Source organism: Phocoena phocoena, chromosome 2 (assembly GCF_963924675.1).
Source record: "Phocoena phocoena chromosome 2, mPhoPho1.1, whole genome shotgun sequence".
Classification (NCBI taxonomy): domain Eukaryota; kingdom Metazoa; phylum Chordata; class Mammalia; order Artiodactyla; family Phocoenidae; genus Phocoena; species Phocoena phocoena.
Window position 1 is genome coordinate 114,518,440 of NC_089220.1, and position 24,377 is coordinate 114,542,816.

At 42.1% G+C, this 24,377-nt stretch overlaps 1 protein-coding gene and 1 pseudogene across 1 annotated transcript in view; one reads left to right on the top strand and one right to left on the bottom strand.

The window, feature by feature from the left end:
- Positions 1-1,556: 1,556 nt before the first annotated feature.
- On the bottom strand, positions 1,557-2,409 carry LOC136118957 (NADH dehydrogenase (ubiquinone) complex I, assembly factor 6-like; annotated as a pseudogene).
- A 2,569-nt stretch (positions 2,410-4,978) lies between these two features.
- The window catches only part of TMEM202 (transmembrane protein 202), a 47,391-nt gene continuing 27,992 nt past the window's right edge, over positions 4,979-24,377 (top strand). Inside the window, exons 1-6 of the mRNA XM_065871741.1 lie at positions 4,979-5,059; positions 5,310-5,565; positions 10,894-11,043; positions 11,595-11,726; positions 12,331-12,513; positions 20,088-20,141. Coding sequence (XP_065727813.1) covers positions 4,979-5,059; positions 5,310-5,565; positions 10,894-11,043; positions 11,595-11,726; positions 12,331-12,513; positions 20,088-20,141 — 856 coding nt within the window. The remainder of the gene's footprint in view (positions 5,060-5,309; positions 5,566-10,893; positions 11,044-11,594; positions 11,727-12,330; positions 12,514-20,087; positions 20,142-24,377) is intronic.

A 24,377-nucleotide genomic window follows, 5' to 3' on the forward strand; every position in this document is an offset into this window, starting at 1 on the left:
ATAGATTCCTAGAGGTGAAATTACCAAGACAAAAGATACATTTTTAAGATTCTTGATTTAAAAAAAGATTCTCGATATATGTATCTAATTTTTTTAACTCTTTATTAAAGTATAGCATAAATATAGAACTCTGGTAATCAGTGCCCAGATCAAGAAATAGAACATCTCCAACACCCCAAAAGTCCCTTGCATGTCCCCTCCTAGTCCTTAGTCATTTTTCTCCCAAGGGTATTTCTGACTTCTGACAACACTGATTTGCCAGTTTTGCCCTTCATTTGAGTGGAATCATACATATGTACTCTTTTGTGTCTGGCTTCTTTTGCTCAGCATTACGTTTATGAGATTTATCCATATTTCATGTGCTTGTAGATTACTCATATTGCTGTACAGTATTTCCTTGTATGAATGTACCACAATTTTCCATTCTTCTGCTCTGGGCAACTGCGCAGTTCCCAGTTTGGGGCTATTATAAAAAGTGTTGCTGGGAGCACTATACATGTCTTTTGGTGGACATAAGGACACTTTTCTTTTGCGTACCTACGTACTTTGAAAAGGGCATGTGTTTATTCAGCTCCAGCAGATACTGTCAAGTAGTTTTTCAATGTGATTCTACCAATTTACACTACCAAAAGAAGCGTATGAGAGTTCCAGTTGCTCCACATACTTACCAATACTTTTTCATTTGAGCCATTCTGATGGAAGTGTAGTGATATGGCATTGTGGTTTTAATTTGCATTTCCCTGATGACTAATGAAATTGAGCACCTTTTTATATGTTTATTGCCCATTTTGATGTCTCGCAAAGCATTAATTAAGGACTTCGCTCATTCTCCTAGTAGGTTGTTTTCTTTCCTATTGATTTGTAAGAGTTCTTAATATGTTCTTGCTACAAGCCCTTTGTTAGATATAAACGTTGCAATATCTTACCCCACTCTGTGGATTGTCTTTTTACTCTCTCAATGGTATCTTCCGGTGAACAGAAGTTCTTAAGTTCAGCATAATTCAGTTTATCAAAATTTTCCTTTGTGGTTAATGCTTTTTCATGTCCTGTTTAAATAAGGCTTTGATAGCTAGCCTTTCTTTCTTTCTTCCTTCCTTCCTTCCTTCCTTCCTTCCTTCCTTCCTTCCTTCCTTCCTTCCTTTCTTGGCTGTGTTGGGTCTTAGTTGTGGCATGTGGACTCTTCGTTGCAGTGCATGGGCTTCTCTCTAGTTGTGGCATGCAGGTTTTCTCTCTCTGGTTGTGGTGCACAGGCTCCAGAGCACGTGGGCTCTGTAATTTGCAGCACGTGGGCTCTCTCATTGAGGCATCGGGGCTCAGTAGTTGTGGCGCGCAGGCTTAGTTGCCCCGCAGCGTGGGGGATCTTAGTTCCCTGACCAGGGATCTAACCCACGTCCCCTGCATAGGAAGACAGATTCTTTACCACTGGACTGCCAGGGAAGTCCCTTGTGTCCTGTTTAAAAAAAGAAAAATTCTTGGTCTACTTCAAGATCACAAAGATGTTACATTACGTTTTTTCTAACCAAAATTGCTTTTTTTTTTAGTACCATAAAATTATTTTAATATCTTTTTCTCTATGACTGAGTATACAAAGATAATGGAAGTAATGTATTTTTCTGCTATCAAGATGGGTAGAATATATCAAAATCCACCTATTGAATTTTCTTTAAATAGTCCTCCAAAGCATCCTGAAGAAAGGCAGGAAGTTTTCACTTTCACTTTGTGGAAGGACCTAGCATGCTTTAAGTACAAATATGCCCGGCTAGTAATGACGTATATTATGTCTCTCACATTTTTATCATTGGTTCTTCTGTAGAAAACCCTCTTGTGAAACACCATGTGCTGTATTTGTCAAACACACAAATATCTGAGGGAAGGAACACCGTTTTTCGGCCACTATGATAGGACATTGCTCTTACGTATATGACAATTCTTGTGCTTTTCCAGGGTGACTTGTGGCATGACCTGCACCAAGATCCTTTATACCCAGTACGTCTAGTCTTAAATAAGGAAGAGCACTCTGTGTGTTTTCTGCATAACTGTACAGTTTCTGTGTATTATGATATGCTGTGTCATCCAAACTTTTTTCTCCTTCATCAATGATTTTGAGAAGCCATTTTTTGGTCAGATTATGTCTTTTGACAGCAGCTTCCCATCGACTTTTTCTTCTCAGTCCTTCATGTGGGGCCCTGGCTTTCCGTCTTACTGGGGCTCTGTGAAGTCAATCTGGGGCCCAGAAACAGGGCCTGCTCTGCTGGTGTGCAGACCTGCTGTATTTCAATAGCCACAGGCTGATGGGGCGGATTATCACAGTATATTTAGTCCACAGTTTTTTTTTCAAAACTGCATTCACATCAGTCCAATTGTTTTCTCAGAGGCCGAGTCTTTAATCAGCCTGAGCCAGTTCCACATCGAAGGCCCTCAATGCAAGAGCAGAGCTTTGGGATTCTGCAGGGAGCAGCAGGGAACATAAATAGCCATCATGATATTGTTTCTGCAGCATCTCCACACAGTATCATTCTGTGCTCAAAGCACTCGGTCCACTGTCCATGGCCATGCTTCCCCTGGGGCACCACCGGCCTGGAAGCGGAGGTGGTGGCACAGACTGGGGACCCCAAATTGCTTTTTAAAGTAGGTGAATCACAATATACACAGCCATAAACTGTGAATAAATGCTTGTTTTGTCATATGCATCCCAGGCCCTAGCAAGTTCCAAGCTGGCCTGATCATCTGCCTTTTTGGTAGTGCTGAAATAGGCCTGGGAGTTGAATGGTGCCTGACCCATTCCTTTAATAGCCAGAGGGTTGCATCATTTGCCAAATCAGACACTGTTCACAAAATGACCTCCTTACATCAGTATCATCTCTTTGGTAATGTGCTTGTTTAGTGCTGCTACTAGAGGGGTGAGGGGTGACGCATCCTTTCCATTAACACGAGTATTTCATCTATCTCACGGTGGCCTGTGCCAAGGCCATGCTCAAGCAATCTTGGAAAGACAGTTAAAACATAATAATAGTAGATAGTATTTAGCAAGCACATATTAATTGCTCACCATTGATAGTATATTTATCAATAATATCAATATCCATCAATACTAATATTTATTGTGCAGTTATGAAGGCACTGTGCTAAGAGCGTTATGTGTGTTATCTCATTTCATCTTCACATTAATTCTATGAGACAGGAATGATTATTATCCCAGTTTTAGAAATGAGGGAACTGAAGCTCAGTGAAGTTAAGGAAATTTCCCAAAGGAACTTGACCAGTAAGTGTCGGAACTAAGTAAATGCTCAACCAGGATGGAAACACAGGCCTGTCTGTTCACAGCCTATGTTAGCTCTCTAGCCATACACGTGTATCTAACAGATATGACATACAAGTCAGTTTGATGCAGCTGCAAAAGTCTTTCTTATAATCATGCCAGTAGGGCTAGAGTATCCCAGCAATTAAAACTTCACAATATAATTGCATAGCATGGCATAAGACTCTTTGTGATCTAGCCCGTACCTCTATACGCAACCCTTAATCCTCATCTTTGATTTTGCACCCAGTAGAACCACCCTGCTTCTAGCGCCCTGAGAACTTCATGGTGTTCATGGCTTTCTGCCTTGAGACATACCATTCTCTTGGTTTCACATTCCCTTCCCCTTGTTTATTTGTCAAATTTCTTTAAAATCCAGCTAAGACATTGTCTTTTCCAGTAAACCTTCCCTAATTTCCCTCTGACAGTGCTAAACGTTCTGTTCTCTGTATCAACCTCTGTATTTAATATAAAAATGCATTGCTCGTTCCTTCATTCAACATTAAATACTATTCTTTTCAGGCAGCAGGCTAAGTACTAGGAGACAGAGAGTCAAGTAACACTTTTGCAGAAGGAAGACTATGTTGCTAAAGCATGGACGTAACCTAGCTAGTCGTTCCCACCAGCTGAAATAAAGAATAGGTTTCAACCAGTTGGGGTGGGTGGGGAGAGCGTATCCTGGGAGAAAAGTGTGATGGGACATTCTGCTTCAGCCCAAACTTAGGAAAACAAGAGTTGGTAATCCAGCCGGGCATTTGTTTGAATCAACGTTCATGCTGTGGAACAGGATGACATCTGTTCAGCATCTTGGACTGATTTTGAGCCCTTGTGGGGAAAGGAGTTAGGACCAATGTTGAGAGAGTTGTTTAAGAAGGAGATTTTGAGATACTCTGGGTGTATGTTTTGCTGCTGTGGAGCCAGGGAAAGGCCAGCCTCTTCACTTCCACACACAACCCAACTCTGCTGTATTATCTTGAGGGGTAGCTTTCCGCACGTTGGCTGGTAGCCCCCTGGGGTAGGGATACTGGCATTTTTACAGGCCCTGTGTCAGCAGTGGCCTTGGCAGAGGCTGTACCCTTGAATGGCTTCATGGGTAGAGGGTATTGAAGAGGGGGAACCAGAGCAAAAAAGGAAAACAAAGGTGGATGCCGAATGAAGGCCTATGGCTGACAGACTGGTTCTTCCACCTATGAGACACACCTGGCGTCTTCCACTTAAAATTGGGGCAAGAACATGAATTCTGGGCTGCTGAGATATATCTATATACATAAACATATTTGTATTTATATATCTTGGTAGATTAAGATCATATAATCTTAAATTATAACCACAAACTATTGAGTCCTGGAGACATCAGTTATCCTTTTTTATTTGCTTTTATCTTTATGTCCCAGGACCTATCACAAAGCCTGACTGACACACAGCAACTGGTGACAAAATATTTGTGGATCTATTTAATAAAGGAGTTAGGAGGAGTCCGAGAAGGAGGGTGAAGAGCATCACACATACATGCACATGCTTAGAACGTGATGATTTCTTCTTGGTCTGACCAGACCCAGAGTATGAAGGAGAAATGGGATCCATAGATCCCAGTTTCCAACCCCTTTGGATTCTGTCTGTGTGTATGAGGACATGCTGAGACAAGTTCCGTGGCAGTTAGAACGTGAACCGACTGCCAAGATGGAGAGGAAGGAGCAATTAATCTTTACCTTCTACTGTCCCAAGGTTCCCAAAGTCAAGGGGTACCGGAAATACCAAAGGGTGAGGAGGTACCCAATTGTAGTTCAGATGGGAAGAAGAGGACTTGTTTAAAGGCGGGTCTAGACAGAGTGTCCTAAAGATAGGGAAAAGATGACCCAGAAATGTTTGTTTTTTATAGAAGGGGTAGGGAAAGCTATCCACCAATCGAACCCACGTGGGGGTACTTGAGGCAGAAAAGAGCAGGAGACCCTGGGGGTCAAGGGTTATCTTTTTGGGTAGGCAATATCTCCCTCATCCCTCATCCTTGTAGCCTACCCTCCCTACCAACCAATATCCGAGTGCCTTGATGCCACCCCAGAGGCTGCAGCAGCATGTGGATCAGACACACACCTACATCCGAATGTTCTGTGGCAGCCTCTGTGGTTTTAGCCTCCTAATGCTGATCTGCATGTCCCCACTGAACTGGGTGCAGTTCCTGGTGATCAACGATGGCCTTGAGCTCTACGCAGGACTCTGGATCTCATGCAACCATGAGCTGTGCTGGAGCCACACACCCAAGCCACCCTGTGAGTGCCACTAAATTGAATGCCACAGGCCCCACAGTTCCAGAGTTTTCTGCCACAATGGCCCTTCATCTTTCTTCCTCCAAGATCTTTTGCCCCTCACCTCTCCAAGTCTAGGAGGGATCTCAGCCAGATTGTGAACATGGCCGTTCTTCTCTTTGGTGTCCTTGGTGTACCCTTTCTCCCTTCTACCCCAGGTTGTTTCCTCTCCCAAATTATGAGTTGATAGTCTCTTTACCCTCTGGGAAGAACTCGTTTGTCATTTATGATCTGTTCCTGTGATGCAAAGAGATTGTTATTCTAATGTGGTTCGCAGAAACAGAAGTGATTGATCATAGCTGGGAGATAGAGCAAAGTGTCTCAACCTCCATCAGATTTAACTTTCAAGGTCAGTTTGTTCTTATGCTAGCAACAGAAGAGAAGTTCAATGCATGTCAGATATGTAGTATAACAAATGCCAGCTATTTATAGAATAAATTGTCAAATTTTATGTGAATTTAAGTAAATCTGAAGTTGCAACACATAATATTTAAAAGTAAATGTCTAGGGCTAGAAGATACCATATGCATGAGGTTTTTCAACCAGAACTAAGACTTACAGGAAAGCTAAAACTACACTAAAGAGTTTCCCCAACATCTGCAAGAGAAACATTTACACAAAGAACAGGTATTGGGAAAGAAAACATACATGAGTAAAGTGTTTATTTCACTTCTCAGATAAACAGGAGTCCCAGATTTGGGGGGAGGGGGAACCTAGGCCCAACCCTGAAGTGGAGCATCACTTATTTGGTGTGGGCTCACGCTTTATATTTGGAACTAAGGAGCGGGATCGTAAAGCGAGATCTTCGGAAGAAACTAAAATCAAAGGCAGGCAGAGAATCCAACTGCATCTTCAACTGAAAATAAAAACTAGAGAAAATAATTGCAACAAATATGAAAGATAAAAGGTTAATGGCCTTAATATATATTATATACAAATTATTATTACAAAAAAGACAAATACCCCAATAAATAAATTTTTTGTAAACAATTCACAAAACAGAAACTACAGATATCTAATAAACATGGGGAAAATGACTTTAACCTCAGTCAGCCATTAAAGAATGGCAAATCAAATGAACGATGAGATAGGATTTTTCAGCCATGACATTAAAAGAGATTTGTAAATGGTAATACACAATGCTGCATACTCCCATACACACTGAGGACACATAAATAGGAACAACCAAAGCAATATGATTATGTGCATTCAGAGATTTACACTCACTAATTCCATTTCTAGAGAAATGGAGTGAGAGATATAGGCATAAAAATTAAGCTGCGATTATATTTATGTAACCCAGGCTAAACCTCAGGCCTTGAGATTATTGTTTACATCTTTAATGAGTCAGAATCTTGAAATGTTGTCACTTAAAGCAGTTTATTTCTTGGAGCCTTGAATTCACCTTTGAGGCCAGCTGTTAATCGTTTGGAGAATGTCAACTAAGTGAGTCCTTAAGTACACAATTGTAAGTCAAGTATCCACCCTGTTTCCAGTGTTAACTAGTCCTAATTCTAGGGTCAGTAATCAGTCTGCAATACAGATCTCATAAGGAATTCCCCAAATATAATCAGTATGTCCAGGCCTCATCAGCCTGTAACAATAATATGTTATTATTGCCCAAATAGATTATTGCCCAAGTTCAAGAACTTCAAACTTTTACCTACTGGATTGCAAGAATTTAGCCCCCTCTCCCACGGAGTCCCCAGTCATTTCTTTTCTTTTTTTTTTTTTTTTTATAAATTTATTTATTGGCTGCATTGGGTCTTCATTCCTGCGCGGGGGCTTTCTCTATTTTCAGAGAGCGGGGCCTACTGTTTGTTGTGGTGTGCGGGCTTCTCATTGTGGTGGCTTCTCTTGTTGCGGAGCATGGCCTCTAGGCGCAGGGGCTTCAGTAGTTGGAGCACACAGGCTCAATAGCTGTGGCACAAGGGCTTAGTTGCTCTGTGGCATGTGGGATCTTCCCGGACCACGGCTTGAGCCTGTGTCCCTGTCCCCTGCATTGGCAGGTGGATCCTTAACCACTGTGCCACCAGGGAAGCCCCCCAGTCATTTCTGAGACTCTCACTGGGGCTATCTCAAGTGGGCTCAAGTACATGTGTGCTCATGTTCCTCTGTCCTGGACTTACTTCAGGCCATTGTTCCTCTGCCTCTGTCTTCCCCTGGTTCTAGATAACTGATAGCCTCTGTGCCGTAGCTATTGGTAATGGGATGAAGAAAGGATGCGAGTAAAGGACACCGTCCTTCACTTTTACTACTAGGTCACAGCATGGAACAGACCTTTCTGCTAATTTCCCCCATAGCATAGGTGAGATCAGACCATAATGTAAAAGAATGTGAAAAAAAAAAAAAAAAAAAAAAAAAAGAATGTGTTGCCACAGAGAGTAACTTGAACTGTCCTTTTTGCAGAGTGGGGGGGAAGAAAGCATAGGTCTTTGGTCCAGAGCCAGGACCCCAGGAACCATCACACAATAAACACCCACAGGCTGTGTAGGGATGATTTATTCTGATGTACCAACTGGTTACAAGGGAATCTAAATACTAAGAAAATTTCAAAGCTTCCTCTCCAGGGTTCTGGGTATCCATCCAGGATCTTTTCTATTCTTACTGAGACATACAAGTAAGGCCTTTTATTAATGGGTAAGCTGCTATAAAGATTGCTGTTTAAAAGCTGAAATAGGATTTGCTCTTACAGGAGGTAGAGGCTTGAATTCACCTTTCACACCTTTGTTTTGTTTTGTTACATGAATTTTAAAAGACTATGAAGTCAACCAAGTGCAGCTGTTTTAGACTCTGAAGCTAAGTGTTTAGTTTGTTTGCTTAGATAATTTTTTGCGTATCTTTATGACTGGTAGACTTGGTTCCTTTGAGGCACTGCAGATATTTAGTTGTTCCTGTGGACTTGTGAGTGATCTTGTTTGTGGAGTTTTCAGGAGGTGAGCAGCTAAGACTGAGAAGATTGTAAGAAGAACGTGAAGGTCCATTCTTCCCCTCGTGGTAGAAGAAAGACTGGACTGTAACATATCTTAGACAGGCGTTGGACTGGATATCTTAGTACTCTTTTGTTTTCTAAATATCAGAACCCATTTGAAATAGCATAAGCTAAAGAGCGAACTTCTTTATAATGACTCAGAAGCATCTCATAGACTCCCAAAGGCAGGAAGTTTTCTGGACCTCAGGGAATTCCAGAAGAGGCTGTGATCTCAGGCAAAGAAAATCAAGCGAGACAGTCACTCAGTCTCTCCAGAGCTCCTTTGTCACTCAACTTTGTTTATGCTTTATTTTATCTCTACAGCTCAGCTTTTCCTGTTTATTAGTATGTAAGTGCCTGAAAAAGGGGATATACCAGGCCAGCTTTAGATCTTCTTGGTTCAAGCAAGCAAAAGAGGAAATTAGCATCAAGCAGTCCCAAATCCAGATATCCAAGGATCAGAGTTAAATTGGTGCCCTTCCTTGGTCCTACTAGCTATAGTCAAGGGATCTATAGGCAAGGATCCAGGGCTCTAGACAGGGACTGCTAAGGCCCATGGGGGACTGGGGGCTCAATACTGCAAAAGATGCCTATCACACTGGGCTTCATGCAGCTCAGTCTAGGCTGATGGTTCTGACTGGCTAATTCTGAATGACCCAGTTTTCAGAAAACGTGCTGCCCTTGGGTTATCATGTTTTAATGTGGCTAACTTGTTGGGGCCACATAGCACCTGACCTCTGTGGGTAGGAGTGTGATTTCTCTTAATGGAAATCACTTATCGATTGTGTTAGCCAGTGATGTGTTCTACAGAACAAAATAAGACTTAAGAGGCAGTTTGTCAACTGGGATAAGCTTGGTACTCTTCTCTCTGGGTTACTTGGAAGATGGACTTGGATTCTTAGACACTGAAGTGCTTAGAGAATTTTCAGTGGTAGGGATGACCTGGCCCTTGTTACATTGAGACAGAAAATAAGCTAGACCAGGAGGCACCCTATAAAGCAGTGGTCCCCAGCCTTTTTGACACCAGAGACCGGTTTCGTGGAAGACAATTTTTCGAGGGGGGGAATGGTTCAGGCGGTAATGTGAGCGATGGGGAGCGGCAGATGAAGCTTCACTTGCTCGTCTGCTGCTCACCACCTGCTGTGTGGCCCGGCTCCTAACAGGTGCCCGGGGATTGGGGACCCCTGCTATAAAGGATATTGAAGATAGTGGCGGATCCGTGGTATCTCAGAAACATACATCTATGTGTAATTGTAAGTTACTCTATTTCTTAAATCTGTAAAACGTTGCTGGGGAAGTCAAGGGAAGGATCTATTCCTTAGGGATATGGTAGCCAAAAGTATGGGTTGGCATGCTCCCTCTTCTGCCAAAGAGAGCAGAGCTCTGGAGCCAAGAGATAGGAGAGAGAAGGAGTGTTGTGGCACTAGGGTAAGGGCATTGGAGCCAAATAACTTTAGCAGACCTGTCCTCAAACACATGTGAGATGGGACCTTGAGAGACTCTCAGGAAAAAAAGGAGATATTTGTGGGGTGTTAAATTCCTGCAGTCCAGTAAATTGGGTCTTGAAATCATTACAGTATGGGAGTTCAGGTAAATGTGACTTCATTTTATAGTCACAGGCTGACAGGGACTGTACACGCCAGATACATTTGAAAGAGAAAAAACAAATAGGAACAAACTCCAACAGCGATAAAATCACTGAGCAAAGTACGTTGATATGATAGACTATCTTGTAGCTATTAAATATGATGTTTACAGCAGGTGATCTGGGAAAAATCTTACCATATAATCCTCTCAAAAATCACGAAATTCAGTATCATATCCACTGTGTACAGAGGATAGAAAAGTACCAGAAAGAAGCCAAATAAAATGCTAACAATGGTTGTCTTTGGGTAGTGGGATTGTGGCTGAATTCCTGCTGCTTCTAGGTACTTTTCTAGTCTCTCCAATGCTGATATTGAACATGTATTACTTTTAGAATTAGAATTAGGAACAAGAAAAAGGTTAAATTTGTGTTGCGATGTTAGAGTCACACCTCTTATAAGCTAGTTTACATCTAAGTTAATGTGTTAATGTACCCAGGACTATTTGTATATTACCTTTAGTTCTAAAGTGAAGGTTTTGCCTTCATAGTGAAAAATTCCAATTATCAATGAAGAGCTGGGAAAGAAGATCCTTATTTGTGCCCTGGATGCCACATAGCAAGCTCAGCTTCATCCTCTTTCGTCTTCACTCCCTTCTCTAAGACTCTGTCTGGTTTTCTTAAGGAGAGGTCCCCCACTGGACTAACCAGGCCTTTCCTTTCTCCATCTCCTTGGCAGATTACCTCCAATATTCCAGGGCCTTCTTCCTCATCTCTGTCCTCACCATACTTGTTGCTCTTGGCTGGCTCTTCAGAGCTTGCCTCCCTAGAAGAGGAAGAATGACTCCTAACTTGGATCTGAAGGTATCCATGCTCAGCTTCATCTCAGGTACAGACCTAGATGGCAGGGTAATACTATGGTAAAATTGTTGAGGGAACATAGTTCCTCTGTGTGGGCTTTCATCCTCTTTTTCTTGTCCCTTTTCTCTTCTTCATTATTACATCAAGTTGCCAGCTACCTGCCTTGTCTTATTGTATAAAACATCCATTAGTGGGCTTCCCTGGTGGCGCAGTGGTTGGGAGTCCGCCTGCCGATGCAGGGGACACGGGTTCGTGCCCCGGGCCGGGAAGATCCCACATGCCGCGGAGCAGCTGGGCCCGTGAGCCACGGCCGCTGAGCCTGCCCGTCCGGAGCCTGTGCTCCGCAACAGGAGAGGCCACAACAGTGAGAGGCCCGCGTACTGCAAAAAAACACAAAAACATCCATTAGTTAACTTATGCCAGGCCCCTTCTCTCTCCCACCTTGGTCAGTCCTTGAATTCTTATCTTCTTGATCCTTTCTATACAATATGGTGTCTGGAAGTAGACGAAGAGTTGGGGGTGGCTGTCGAGGCAGATTGAAGACACTGAGGGATATGACGTATTTTCTTCTGCTCCTAGCCTCCTGCTTGCTCCTCTGCCTCATCCTATTTCTGGCACAGGTGCACTGGCATTCCAGGGATGCCATGGAATCAGCTCTCCTATGGACCTATCATATTAATTGGGGGAGTGACTTCTTATACATGTTTGCTGGTGAGTCAGTCCCCTCCCTGCTTTATGCTAGAAGGATAGAAGGGGAAATCACTTCTTGGAAGGGAGGTGGAATCTAAGAGAAGTAAAAACACTAGCTGTTCCTGTTAAGAACACTTATACATCAAAAACAGAGTGGTATGGTAAAGAAAGCACGGATTGGGAATTCCCTGGCGGTCCAATGGTTAAGACTCTGTGCTTCCAGTGCAGGGGGTACGGGTTGGATCACAGGTTGGGGAACTAAGATCCTGCGTGCCGCGTGACGTGGCCAAAAAGCATGGATTTTGGAGTCTGAAAAGTTAGAATTAGTAAACTGTTCTACCACTAACTGAGGCACAGACAGGTTGAGTAACTTGCTTAAGACAACACAGAAAGTAGTGAAACTATGATTTGCATCCAGGAGGTTCTAGCTTCGTTCCAACCATGTAAGAAGTACAATAATGAAATGGAAGCACAGAAGGATAATGGAAGCCTGCTGGGGGAAAGAGGGTTGGCTTCACTGAAAAGAGGCATTTTGAGCTGAGTATTTAAAGAATGAGTTAGAATTTTAAAAGCCAAAAGGCCATCTGTCTCTTGAAACTCACCTCGAATTCTTCTCTCCCCCTAGGGATTATCTCCTTCCTCAACCACATAACTTCCAGATCTCCTCCCCTTGATCAAAATGTCACTGCAGTTCCCATAGACAAGTCAAGGCTGGGGATTGGTTCAGTGACTACAGTATCGTCTGCTGAAGATGCTGAGTCAGGGCTTCAGACAGAATCTACACATGAGAAAGAGAAAAAACTGTCAAGTACAGAACTGTGATGGTGATGGGATAACCCAACTACTTCCTGTCTTAAAACAGGGGAGGAGAAGCTCACTGAGTAGGGAATGATTGTGCAAATTCGAGGAAGCTCTCCTAATACCATGGCCATATTGCTGAAGGAGAGAGCATTAAAGCTGATGAAATGTCCTTTGTGTATGTTGCATCTAAAATATGTATGGTAGTCATAAAGAAAATAATGGAAACTCACCCGAGAAAAAGTTTCTAAAAGAAAACATCAGTGTTTAGGGTCATTAATGAAAGAAACTAGCAATAGATGCAGTGCGTGGATCAGAGCTCTCTTTGGGCATCAGGGATTTCATAGACCAGAATGGTCAATGTAGAAAAATGTCACCAAATTTTGTTTGAAATTCTCTTTATCGTGTGTGGCTTTGGGAATACCCAGGATGGAAGGCATCTGAATAATATTGTTGAATCTAATTGGCGATCATTACCAGAAATGGAATGAACAACAATGGAGATAACACCTACCACCCAAAGGAGGTGAGAGGTGCTGGGTAGATTCTGGGGAATCCATGACATCCCACATCTTACGAAGATTGTTAATTTGAAAACCTTACAGTCTATTAGGTAAACCAACTGCTTCTCCCTAAGCTAGAGGTTATGTTAACCAAGCACCCATAAACTCTGAAATTCTGTACGAAACTTGTGTATGCTCTTTTCTGTGAAGAGGGCCATACATTCAATCAGATTCTTGATAGGCCTATGACTCTTTTGATTCCTTAGATTATGTTTTACTGAGCAAAATGAGGCTAAAGGACTTTCTTCAGCCTAAGTATATACGTGGACAAAGTTAAAATTTTTTCCATGTTTTGTGTACTGTTTAAGACTGAGTAAGGGTGGGGGAATTCAGGCAATCACATGGATCTTTTGATGGCTAACGATCCCTTTTAAACTTAGACCAGATTCCATGCAGAAGGTCCCTGACCTTCATCTTGTCCTTTATTCCTTTAGTAGCTGCCACTACTCTTTTGTTTGTTGAGGTCCATTCTTCTTCTTCTCAAGCCTGGCAATGGAATGGACTATAGTGTCCAGTTTCACCCCTTGCTGCTCTTAAAGATAAGCCCAGGACTTCCCTGGTGGCGCAGTGGTTAAGAATCCACCTGCCAATGCAGGGGACACGGGTTCGATCCCTGGTCCAGGAAGATCCCACATGCCACGGAGCAACTAAGCCCATACGCCACAGCTACTGAACCTGCACTCTAGAGCCCGCAAGCCACAGCTGCTGAGCCTGTGAGCCACAAGTACTGAAGCCTGCACGCCTAGAGCCCGTGCTCTGCAACAAGAGAAGCCACTGCAATGAGAAGCCCATGCACTGCAACAAAGAGTAGCCCCCGCTCACCATAACTAAAGTCTGCATGCAGCAAAGATCGAACACAGCCAAAAATTTTAAAGCTAAATTAATTAATTTAAAAAAAAGATAAGCCCTGGGATCCTTTTGTTTTAATTTAGAGAGTCACTGGTAACCTTTGTAGAAAACAAACTTAACAGTTCTTATAATCCTGGTCCCTGGTCAGTCATTCCCAAACATTTCCAGATGATGACCAGAAGACTGTTAGGTTAATACTTCTGCTTTTATTCCTAAAGGTAGGAGTTTAGCAGCACATGCATGTGTGCACCCACCCATAGAGACACACACAAAAGCACGTATATACACACACCCCATTTTGACCCTGCCTTAGAAAACCCTTTTCTCCATGTTGGCTCCTTTTCTCCATGTTGGCGATCTTAGTTATTGCAGAGTGACTGGTGTCTCGTTACTTCAAGGGACCTCATTTCCGAGGCTCTTCAGGCTGTTCCTGGGCCTTTGTTTGTTGTAAGAATAGACATGTAGTCAAGTCCAACTCCCCCTCCTCCCATCACCACTCACCTGCTAAGTATACCCCACATATTGACTAATTAAGAACTTACTGAGTTCACAAGAATTATTTATAATTCAGTTTGAATACTATAATTATATGACTAAATTGACAGGGAGCTGAGTACTGATGACTCTTCAGGGAATGGAAGTTTTAAGTGGGGTGAGAAGAAGGAAGCAGGTGTGAATGAGAAGGGAGGATGCTAGGTATTCAGAGAGTAACGATCAAGACCCTGGCTATTACAGGAGAATAGGCAATAATTATAACTAAGTTTCTACTTTACTATCAGAGAATGATCTTTAAGCATAGTCTTTTGCTGCTCCTTTAGAAACTGAATGCTCTATTTTCTTCTCTCTTTCTTTGCTTGTAGAAAATTCCTTTAAAAAACTTAAGTAGACTTCCAATAAGATAGCTCATTAAATGACCCTTTGATACATCCCTTCTGCTCCAGATACATTACATGATAGATGAAGTGGAGAGGGATACGGGGGTGAGGGAGGCATATATATGTATAGCCAGGTCAAAACAAGGCAAGCATTTTCACAGACTGGAAAAATAACAAAACCCACAAAGCTATGATTGAGTTAAGCCATAGACCTAATGGGCTCTAAGTCCAAAAGTAAGCAGAGGTGAACAGGAAGACAGGAAGACAAGTCCTGTGGAGTGAAAAGGACCAGAAATGCTTCTCAAGGTATGGACTAGAGCCAGATTCACAGCTCTAGCTCAAACTTGGGACTTAAGAAAAGAAGCTGAGGGCTTCCCTGGTGGCGCAGTGGTTAAGAATCTCCCTGCCAATGCAGGGGACATGGTTTTGAGCCCTGGCCCAGGAAGATCCCACATACCGTGAAGCAACCAAGCCCGTGCACCACAACTACTGAGCCTGCGCTCTAGAGCTCACGAGCCACAACTACTGAGCCCACGCACCACAACAACTGAAGTCCACCTGCCTAGAGCCCATGCTCCACAACAAGGGAAGCCACCGCAATGAGAAGGCCATGCACTGCAACGAAGAGTAACCCCCACTCGCTGCAACTAGAGAAAGCCCGCGTGCAGCAACGAAGACCCAACACAGCCAAAAAATAAATAGAATTTTAAAAAAATCAAAGAAAAGAAGCTAAACAAAAGCTACTGCCAAGCACAGACTGGGGTTGTAGCTTATTTGGAACCACAGACCAAAAGAGGTAAAAGGATACAAGTACAACCTTGCTCAACCAAGCTGTGCATTGGTTCATTAACTGGGTCAGAACAGAACAGGAAATCTGAAATACCATCTTATGAGACCTGACTCTGGAGTGGGTCCTTTGGCCAAAGTAAGGAAACCCCAAAACTACCAGATGGAATGAGCATAGAAGGAACGAAAGAAACAGAAAAGCCAGCAAAATTATTTTGGTACCTGCAAATAGGAATTCCACATGTAAAGAAATGTTCATTTCTTTTCACTGATTTTCTGCTCTAATTTTTATAAATTTTTTTCATTTATATCTACTCTAATTTTTATTAATTTTTTCCTTCTGCTTCCTTTGCATTTAATTTGCCCTTCTTTTTCTAGTTTCCTAAGGTGGAAGCATAGGTTATTGATTTTAGATCTTTTTTCTTTACTAATACATGCATTCAATACTATAAATTTCCCTCTAAGCACTGCTTTCACTGCACCCTACAAATTTTGACCAGTTGTATTTTCATTTAGTTCACACTATTTCAAAATTTCTCTTAAAAAAAATTTCTCGAAGTTCCTTCTTTGATCCATGTGTTGTTGTTTAGAAGTGTGTTATTTAATCTCCAAGTGTTTGGGGATTTTCCAGCTATCTTTCTAATGTTGAATTTTAGTTTAATTCCATCATGATCTGGGAGCATACATAGTATAATTTTAATATTTAAAAAATTTTAAGGTGTGTTTTATGGCCCAGAGCGTGGTCCATCTTAGTGAGTGTTCCACATGAGCTTAAGAAAAATGCTCCTGCTGTTGGATGAAGTAGTTTAGAGTTGGCAGTTATATCCAGTTGATTGATGATGTCCTCACTCATGTTCTGCCTGCTAGATCTGTCCATTTCTGAAGAGTGTTGTGGTCTCCAACTATGATAATGGATTAATCTATTTCTTCTTGCAGTTTTATCAGTATCTGCCTCATGTTCTTTTGTTAGGTGCATACACATTAAGATTGCTGTGTCTTAAAATATTGACCCTTTCATCGTTATGTAACACCCTTCTTTATCCCTTGTAACTTTACTTTCTCTAAAGCCTGCTCTTTCTGAACTTAATAAAACTACTCCTGCTTTCATTTGATTAGTGTTAGCATGGTATATTTCTTCATCCCTTTACCTTTTATCTATGTGTGTCTTTTTATTTAAAGTGGGCTTCTTTTAGATAGCATAGAGTTGGGTGCTGCTTTTTTATTCACTCTGAAAATCTCTGTTTTCTAATCGGTATATTTAGACAATTGATGTTTAAATTGATTTTTGATATGATTGGATTAATATCTACAATGTTTGTTACTATTTTCTATTTGTCGCCCTTGTTTATTGTTCCTATCTTTGTCTTCCACTCTATTTTTGTCTTTTTTGGTCCTAATTGAGCATATTATATGATTCCATTTTCTGTCTTTTCATAGCATACTAGTTATACTTCTTGTTTTTATTACTTTTTTTAGTGGCTATCCTTTTTTTTTTTTTTTGCAGTACGCGGGCCTCTCACTGTTGCGGCCTCTCCCGCTGCGGAGCACAGGCTCCGGACGCGCAGGCTCAGTGGCCATGGCTCACGGGCCTAGCCACTCCGCGGCATGTGGGATCTTCCCAGACCAGGGCACGAACCCGTGTCCCCTGCATCAGTGGGCGGACTCTCAACCACTGTGCCACCAGGGAAGCCCATAGTGGCTATCCTTGAGTTTGCAAAATCCATTTACAATTAATCCAACTTCCACTTTCAAATAACACTCTACTGCTCACAGGTAGTGCAGGTACCTAATAATAACAGAATAATCCTAACTCCTCTCTACTGTTACTTATATCATTGTTGTCATTAATTTCACTCAAACATAAGCATATGTGTGTATATACACATAAGCATATATAAGTGATACATTGTTGATGTTATTTTGAACAAACTGTTACCTGCTATGTCAATTAAGAATAAGAAAAATGAAAGTGTTTATTTTACCTTCACTTATTCCTTTTCTTATGCTCTTCCTTTCTTTATATAGTTTAAAGTTTCTGACCTGTATCATTTTCCTTCTCTCTGAAGAACTTCATTTAAAATTTCTTGCAAGGCAGGTTTATTGACAACAAATTCTGTCAATTTTAGTTTGGGAAAGCCCTTATTTCTCCTTCACTTTTGTTTTTTTAAATTTATTTTTGGCTGCGTTGGGTCTTCGTTGCTGCACGAGGGCTTCCTCTAGTTGTGACGAGTGGGGGCTCTTCTTTGTTGCGGTGCGTGGACTTCTTATTGTGGTGGCTTGTCTTTGTTGTGGAGCACGGGCTCTAGGCACGTGGGCTTCAGTAGTTGCGGCAATCAGGCTCAGTAGTTGTGGCTTGTGGGCTCCAGAACACAGGCTCAGTAGTTGTGGCGCATGGGCTTATTTGCTCCATGGCATGTGGGATCTTCCCGGACCAGGGCTTGAACTCGTGTCCCCCACATTGGCAGGCGGATTCTTAACCACTGCACCACCGGGGAAGTCCCTCTTCTTCACTTTTGAAGGTAATTTCATAGGCTACAGAATTCTAGGTTAGGGTCTTTTCTCTCTCAACACTTTAAATATTTCACTCCACTCTCTTCTTGCTTGTATGGTTTCTGAGGAGAAGTCAGATGTAATTCTTTTCTTTGCTCCTTTATTGGTAAGGTGTCCCCCCCCATCCCAGCTTCTTTCAGGGTTCATTATCTTTTTTAAAAAAATATTTAATTTAATTTATTTTATTTTTTGGCCATGCTGCACCACATGTGGTATCTTAGTTCCCCGACCAGGGATCAAACCCATGCCCCTTGCATTGGAAGCGTGGAGTCTTAACCACTTGGCCGGCAGTGAAGTCCAAGATTCTTTATCTTTGATTTTTTTCAGTTTAAATATCATATGTCTATAGAGATGTGGATGGACCTAGAATCTGTCATACAGAGTGAAGTAAGCCAGAAAGAGGAAAACAAATATCGTATATTAACGCATATATGTGGAATCTAGAAAAATGGTACAGATGAACCTATTTTCAGGGCAGGAATAGAGATATAGACATAGAGAAGAGACATGTGGATGGAGGGCAGGGAGGGGAGAGTAGGACAAATTGGGAGATTAGGATTGACATATATATATATATACCGTGTGTAAAATAGATAGCTATCAGGAACATGCTATAAAGCACAGGAAGCTCAGCCCAGTGCTCTATGACCACCTAGACGGGTGTGATGGGGGGGCGGGCGGAGGTGGGAGGGAGGTCCAAGAGGGAGGAGATATAGGTATACATATAGCTGATTCACTTCATTGTACAAAAGAAACTAACACAACATTGTAAAGAAATTTTACTCCAATAAAAAATAAATTTTAAAAAGAAAGAAAAAAAACCCCCAAAAATATCATATGCCTAGGGACTTCCCTGGTGGTCCAGTGGTTAAGAATCTGCCTTCCAATGCAGGGAATGCCTGTTCAATCCCTGGTCGGGGAACTAAAATCCCACATGCCCCAGGGCAAATAAGCCCACGCACCACAAGGAAAAGATCCCGAACGCTGCAATTAAGACCCCACGAAGCCAAAAATAAATAAATAAATAAACAAATATGATATGCCTAGGTGTAGTGTTTTTTGTTTGTTTGTTTTGTTTTTTGGCATTTATCCTGCTTTTGATATTCTCTGAGATTCCTGGATCTGTGGTTTGGTGTCTGACATCAATTTGGGGGAAAATTCTCAGTCTTACTACTTCAGATATTTCTTCTGTTCCTTTCTCGTTCTTCTCCTTCTGGCATTCTGACTTCATGTATGGTACAGCTTTGTAGGTGTCCCATAGTTCTTGGATATTCTGTTCCATATTTTCAGTCTTTTTTTCTCTTTGCATTTCTTTTTGGAGCTGTCTATTGATATATTCTCATGTTCAGAGATTATTTCCTCAGCCATGTCCTGTCTACTGATAAGCCCATCAAAGACATTCTCTATTCCTATTACTGTATTTTTAATCTCTAGCATTTCTTTTTAAATTTTTTCTTAGAATTTCCATCTCTCTGCTTATATTGCCCATCTATTCTTGCATGCTGTCTACTTTACTCATTGGAGCCCTTAGCATATTAATCATCATTGTTTTCATATCATCGTGTGATAATTCTAACATCCCTGTCATATCTGAGTCCAGTTCTGGTGCTTGCTCTGTCTCTTCAAACTGTGTTTTTTGCCTTTTAGTACAACTTGTGATATTTTCTTGATAGCTGGTCAGGATGTACTGGGTAAAAGGAACTGTGGTGAATAGACTTTAGAAATGTAGTGATAACATGTTGGGGGAGGGGAAGCATTCTATAGTCCTGTGATTAGGTCTCAGCCCTTTTTTTGGAGGGGGCAGAAATAGTTCCTCAAACAGGGATTGAACCCATACCTTCGGCAGTGAAAGCACAGAGTCCTGACTGCTGGGCCGCCAGGGAAGTCCCAGGTCTCAGGCTTTGAGTGAACCTCTGCCTCTGGACTATGAGCTTCACAAGTGCTTCTCAATTCCCCCTTAGGTGCTATAGGACGGCTTGAATGGGCTGGAGTTGGGAATTTCCCTTCCCTCACAGGTTAGAGCAGGCTGGAAGTTTGATACTTCCTTTCCTCCAGGTTGGTTAAGCTCTGTTAAAACCCCAACAGTTTAGGCTCTGGTCAAATAGTTTCTCCTCAGAGAAGGCCTTGTTAAGAAGAACAGAATGCTCTGGTATATTTCTAAATGGTTCCTTTTCCCCTCCCCCGGGCCAGAAGTATGGGATTTTTCTCTAATATTCTCTGCAAGAACGTGGTCAAGCTGCTGGAGGTAAAATTCACTAAAGTGTGGGTACCTCTCTATGACTGGGTCCCACTGTACTTTTTTTCTTTCTTTACTCACGGTTAACGATTTATTACAAAGGATATTAAAGGGTAGGAATGAACAGCTAGATGGAAAGATACCCTAAGACGCGGTCGCGAGCACAGGAGTTTCTGTCCCTGGGGAGTTCGGGGCGCACCACCCTCCCAGTATGTGGATATGTTCTTTTTCTTAAATTGACATATAGCTGACTTAAAATATTATATAAATTTCAGATGTACAACATGGTGATTCACAATTTTTAAAAGTTGTAGTTATTATAAAATATCGGCTGTATTCCTTGTGCTGTACAATATATCCTTGTAGCTTATTTATTTTATATCAATACATAATAGTTTGTAAGGGACCTATAGTTTTTAATCTCTCAGTCTTGTTCACACTGAACCTTACGGTGCAGATTTTCCTACACTGGTACTAATTCCTGTAGAGGTTTCTGCTCTAGTAAGTGTTTTTTGTTTTTTGTTTTTTGGCTGCGTTGGGTCTTCGTTGCTGCGCATGGGCTTTCTCTAGTTGTGGTGAGCGGGGGCTATTCTTCGTTGCAATGCTCGGGCTTCTCATTGCCGTGGCTTCTCTTTTTGTGGACCATGGGCTCTAGGCGCACAGGCTTCTGTAGTTGTGGCTCGTGGGCTCTAGAGTGCAGGCTCAGTAGTTGTGGTGCACGGGCTTAGTTGCTCCCCGGCATGTGGGATCTTCCTGGACCTGGGCTTGAACCCGTGTCCCCTGCCAATGGCAGGTGGATTCTTAACCACTGCGCCACCAGGGAAGTCCTCTAGAAAGTTTTGATTCTCTGTATTCGCCTTTCTGCCTCTCCACTTCTATGGGGTCACAGTTTGCCTTGTGATCTAGAAGAGTTGTTGATTTTCAGTTTGTTTAGTTTTTTGCTTGTTGTTACAATGGAGTGACAACTTCCAAGCTCCTTGCATGCCAGACTGGAAACCAGAAGTCCAGTCTTCCTCTTTTTATATTTTTTATTTTCAATCAATCAAGAAACATCACCTAGGGACTTCCCTGGTGGTCCAGTGGTTAAGACTCCACGCTTCCACTGCAGGGACCATGGGTTCAGTCCCTGGTAGGGGAACGAAGACCCTGCATGCCCTGCAGTGCGGCCAAAAAATAATAAAAATTTAAAAAAAAGAAACATCACCTAATCGTTATGATGTTCCAAGCACTGTAGTATATGTTGAGGCTGTGTCCTTGCTGCTGAAGGAAGTTGCAGACCAGAAGGAGATACAGACGGACAAACTGCAAAACTATGTGATAAAGGTCATGAAAGGGCAAGTACTGTAGTGCTGTAGGAGCACAAATTCTGGGATCGAGGGTTGGTTTCAGAGAAAGCTCCTCCCAAAAGGTAAGACTAGAATGACTCTTGACTAAAGTTAACAAAGATGGGGTGGGAAGTGTGATAGGTACCATATGCAAGGTAGATAACATTTGTGCCATGTGCAAAAAAGGACCATGTTGGGTTAGGAAACTGCATGAAGAATAAAATTGTTTGGAGCACAAGGTGAGAAGGAGGGAGAGAATGAGCCTAGATGTCACTAGGCTTTTGCTCTATGACATTAAGGACCATGTCCAGCAGGAAACAGATGGCTTGGCTCAAACTGGTGAGTGCGGAAGATTTAAGGGACTATTTACAAGGTCCCCTTAGAATCGAAAAATGTTTGGGGAAACCATCAGTGGGAAGAGTCATTATCACTCCTAAGCCTGGTCACTTAAGTGAAAAGAACAGTGACCAGAATAGAAAAGGGTGGCTCTATGGAGAGGGCTGTCTATCAGGAGCTCTATCTTAGGTAAAGGGACATGGATGAGGGTAACGTACTCACCCTCAGTACTCTGGTAAGGAGAGAACCAGGGAATAAACACACTGATCTCTACACCTCTGATCTTCTGCCCATGCCTGCCATTGGTCAAACCTAATCAGAGTTTGGATAGCAAGAAAACCCACTGAATCATCCAAATCTGTCAGCCTCCTTGAGCAAGGATGGAAAGTGGATCTGGAGGAGCACATGGAAGATCTCCAGCAAGTCACTGCACCCTCAGTACCTAACGCAATACCTGGCACAGAGGAGAGATTGAATGACTGAATGAGGCTGGATAGGGAGTGGAAACCCCATCTTGCTGGTTTTTACTGACTCATGCTAACATGATTTTACTTCATAGTAGTGGGGAACAATCAGTATTTTAAGCAAAGGAGAGACAATTAGATTTGCATTTTAGAGACATCAATCTTGGTAACTGTGGAGAATAAACTGAAGGAGAGCAAACCTGGTAGCAGAGAGACCAGGTACAAGGCTGTTGCAGCAATCCAGGACAGAGATGACAGATGCTCTAAAGAATTGGAAACAAAAATACAAGGTGGGCTTAAGAACATTAAAGGGTGGAATTGGCAAGAACACATTGTGACTGACTGGTAGGAGATAAGAAAATAGTATGGGACGGGGGTGCAGGATGGAAAGAGGATGACTACATTTCTTTTTTCTTTTTTTTTCCAATCTAACACAGTTTTAATTTTATTCACAGTGTATCTACTTTTTAAATATTTATTGGAGTATAATTGCTTTACAGTGTTGTATTAATTTTTGCTGTGTAACAAAGTGAATCAGCTATATGTATACATATATCCCCTCCCTCTTGAGCCTCCCTCCCACCCTCCCTATCCCACCCCTCTAGGTGGTCACAAAGCACTGGGATGATCTCCCTGTGCTATTCAGCTGCTTCCCACTAGCTATCTATTTTACATTTGGTAGTGTGTATACGTCAATGCTACTCTCTCACTTCATCCCAGCTTACCCTTCCCCCTCCCCATGTCCTCAAGTCCATTCTCTATGTCTGTGTCTTTATTCCTGTCCTGCCCCGAGGTTCTTCAGAACCTTTTTTTTTTGGATTCCATATATATGTGTTAGCATACGGTATTTGTTTTTCTCTTTCTGACTTACTTCACTCTGTATGACAGACTCTAGGTCCATCCACCTCACTACAAATAACTCAATTTTGTTTCTTTTTATGGCTGAGTAATATTCCATTGTATATATGTGCCACATCTTCTTTATCCATTCATCTGTCGATGGGCATTTAGGTTGCTTCCATGTCCTGGCTATTGTAAATAGTGCTGCAATGAAAATTGTGGTACATGACTCTTTTTGAATTATGGTTTTCTCAGGGTATATGCCCAGTAGTGTGATATCCGGGTTGTATGGTAGTTCTATTTTTAGTTTTTTAAGGAAACTCCATACTGTTCTCCGTAGTGGCTGTATCAGTTTTCATTCCCACCAACTGGGCAAAAGGATTCCCTTTTCTCCACACCCTCTCCAACATTTATTGTTTGTAGATTTTTTGATGCTGGCCATTCTGACCGGTGTGAGGTGATACCTCATTGTAGTTTTGATTTGCATTTCTCTAATAATTAGTGATGTTGAGCATCTTTTCATGTGTTTGTTGGCAATCTGTATATTTTCTTTGGAGAAATGTCTATTTCGGTGTTGTGACCATTTTTGGATTGGGTTGTTTGGTTTTTTTTTTGATATTGAGCTGCATGAGCTGCTTGACTATATTTTTTAAAGACCTCTTGGGTGTTGGTGTGTCTGTGAGAAATCTGAGCTCAGTAGGCAAGTTGCTGTAGGAGTCTGAAGTTCGACAGACCTGGGGAGGAGAAAAGAATTGGATCAGATCTGGCAGAGACATTGTACCCATGCTTTGCAGAATGAGGGCTATCGTGGGTAGTAATTGCTTTCATTCTGATCCCAGCCACCTGCCTATGCTTCTGCCTCATCTTATTCCTGATGCAAGTGAAACTGTACAGTAGGAAAGTCTCAGAGCCCCGTTTCCTACTAGTCTACTGCATCAATTGGTGGGGCAGTATCTTCTACATGATAGTTGGTGAGTTAAAGCTCCTGTTAGGTAGTGAAGGCACAGAAAAAGCAATTCTAGGTGATTGGCCTTTCTCTCTCTTTTCCCC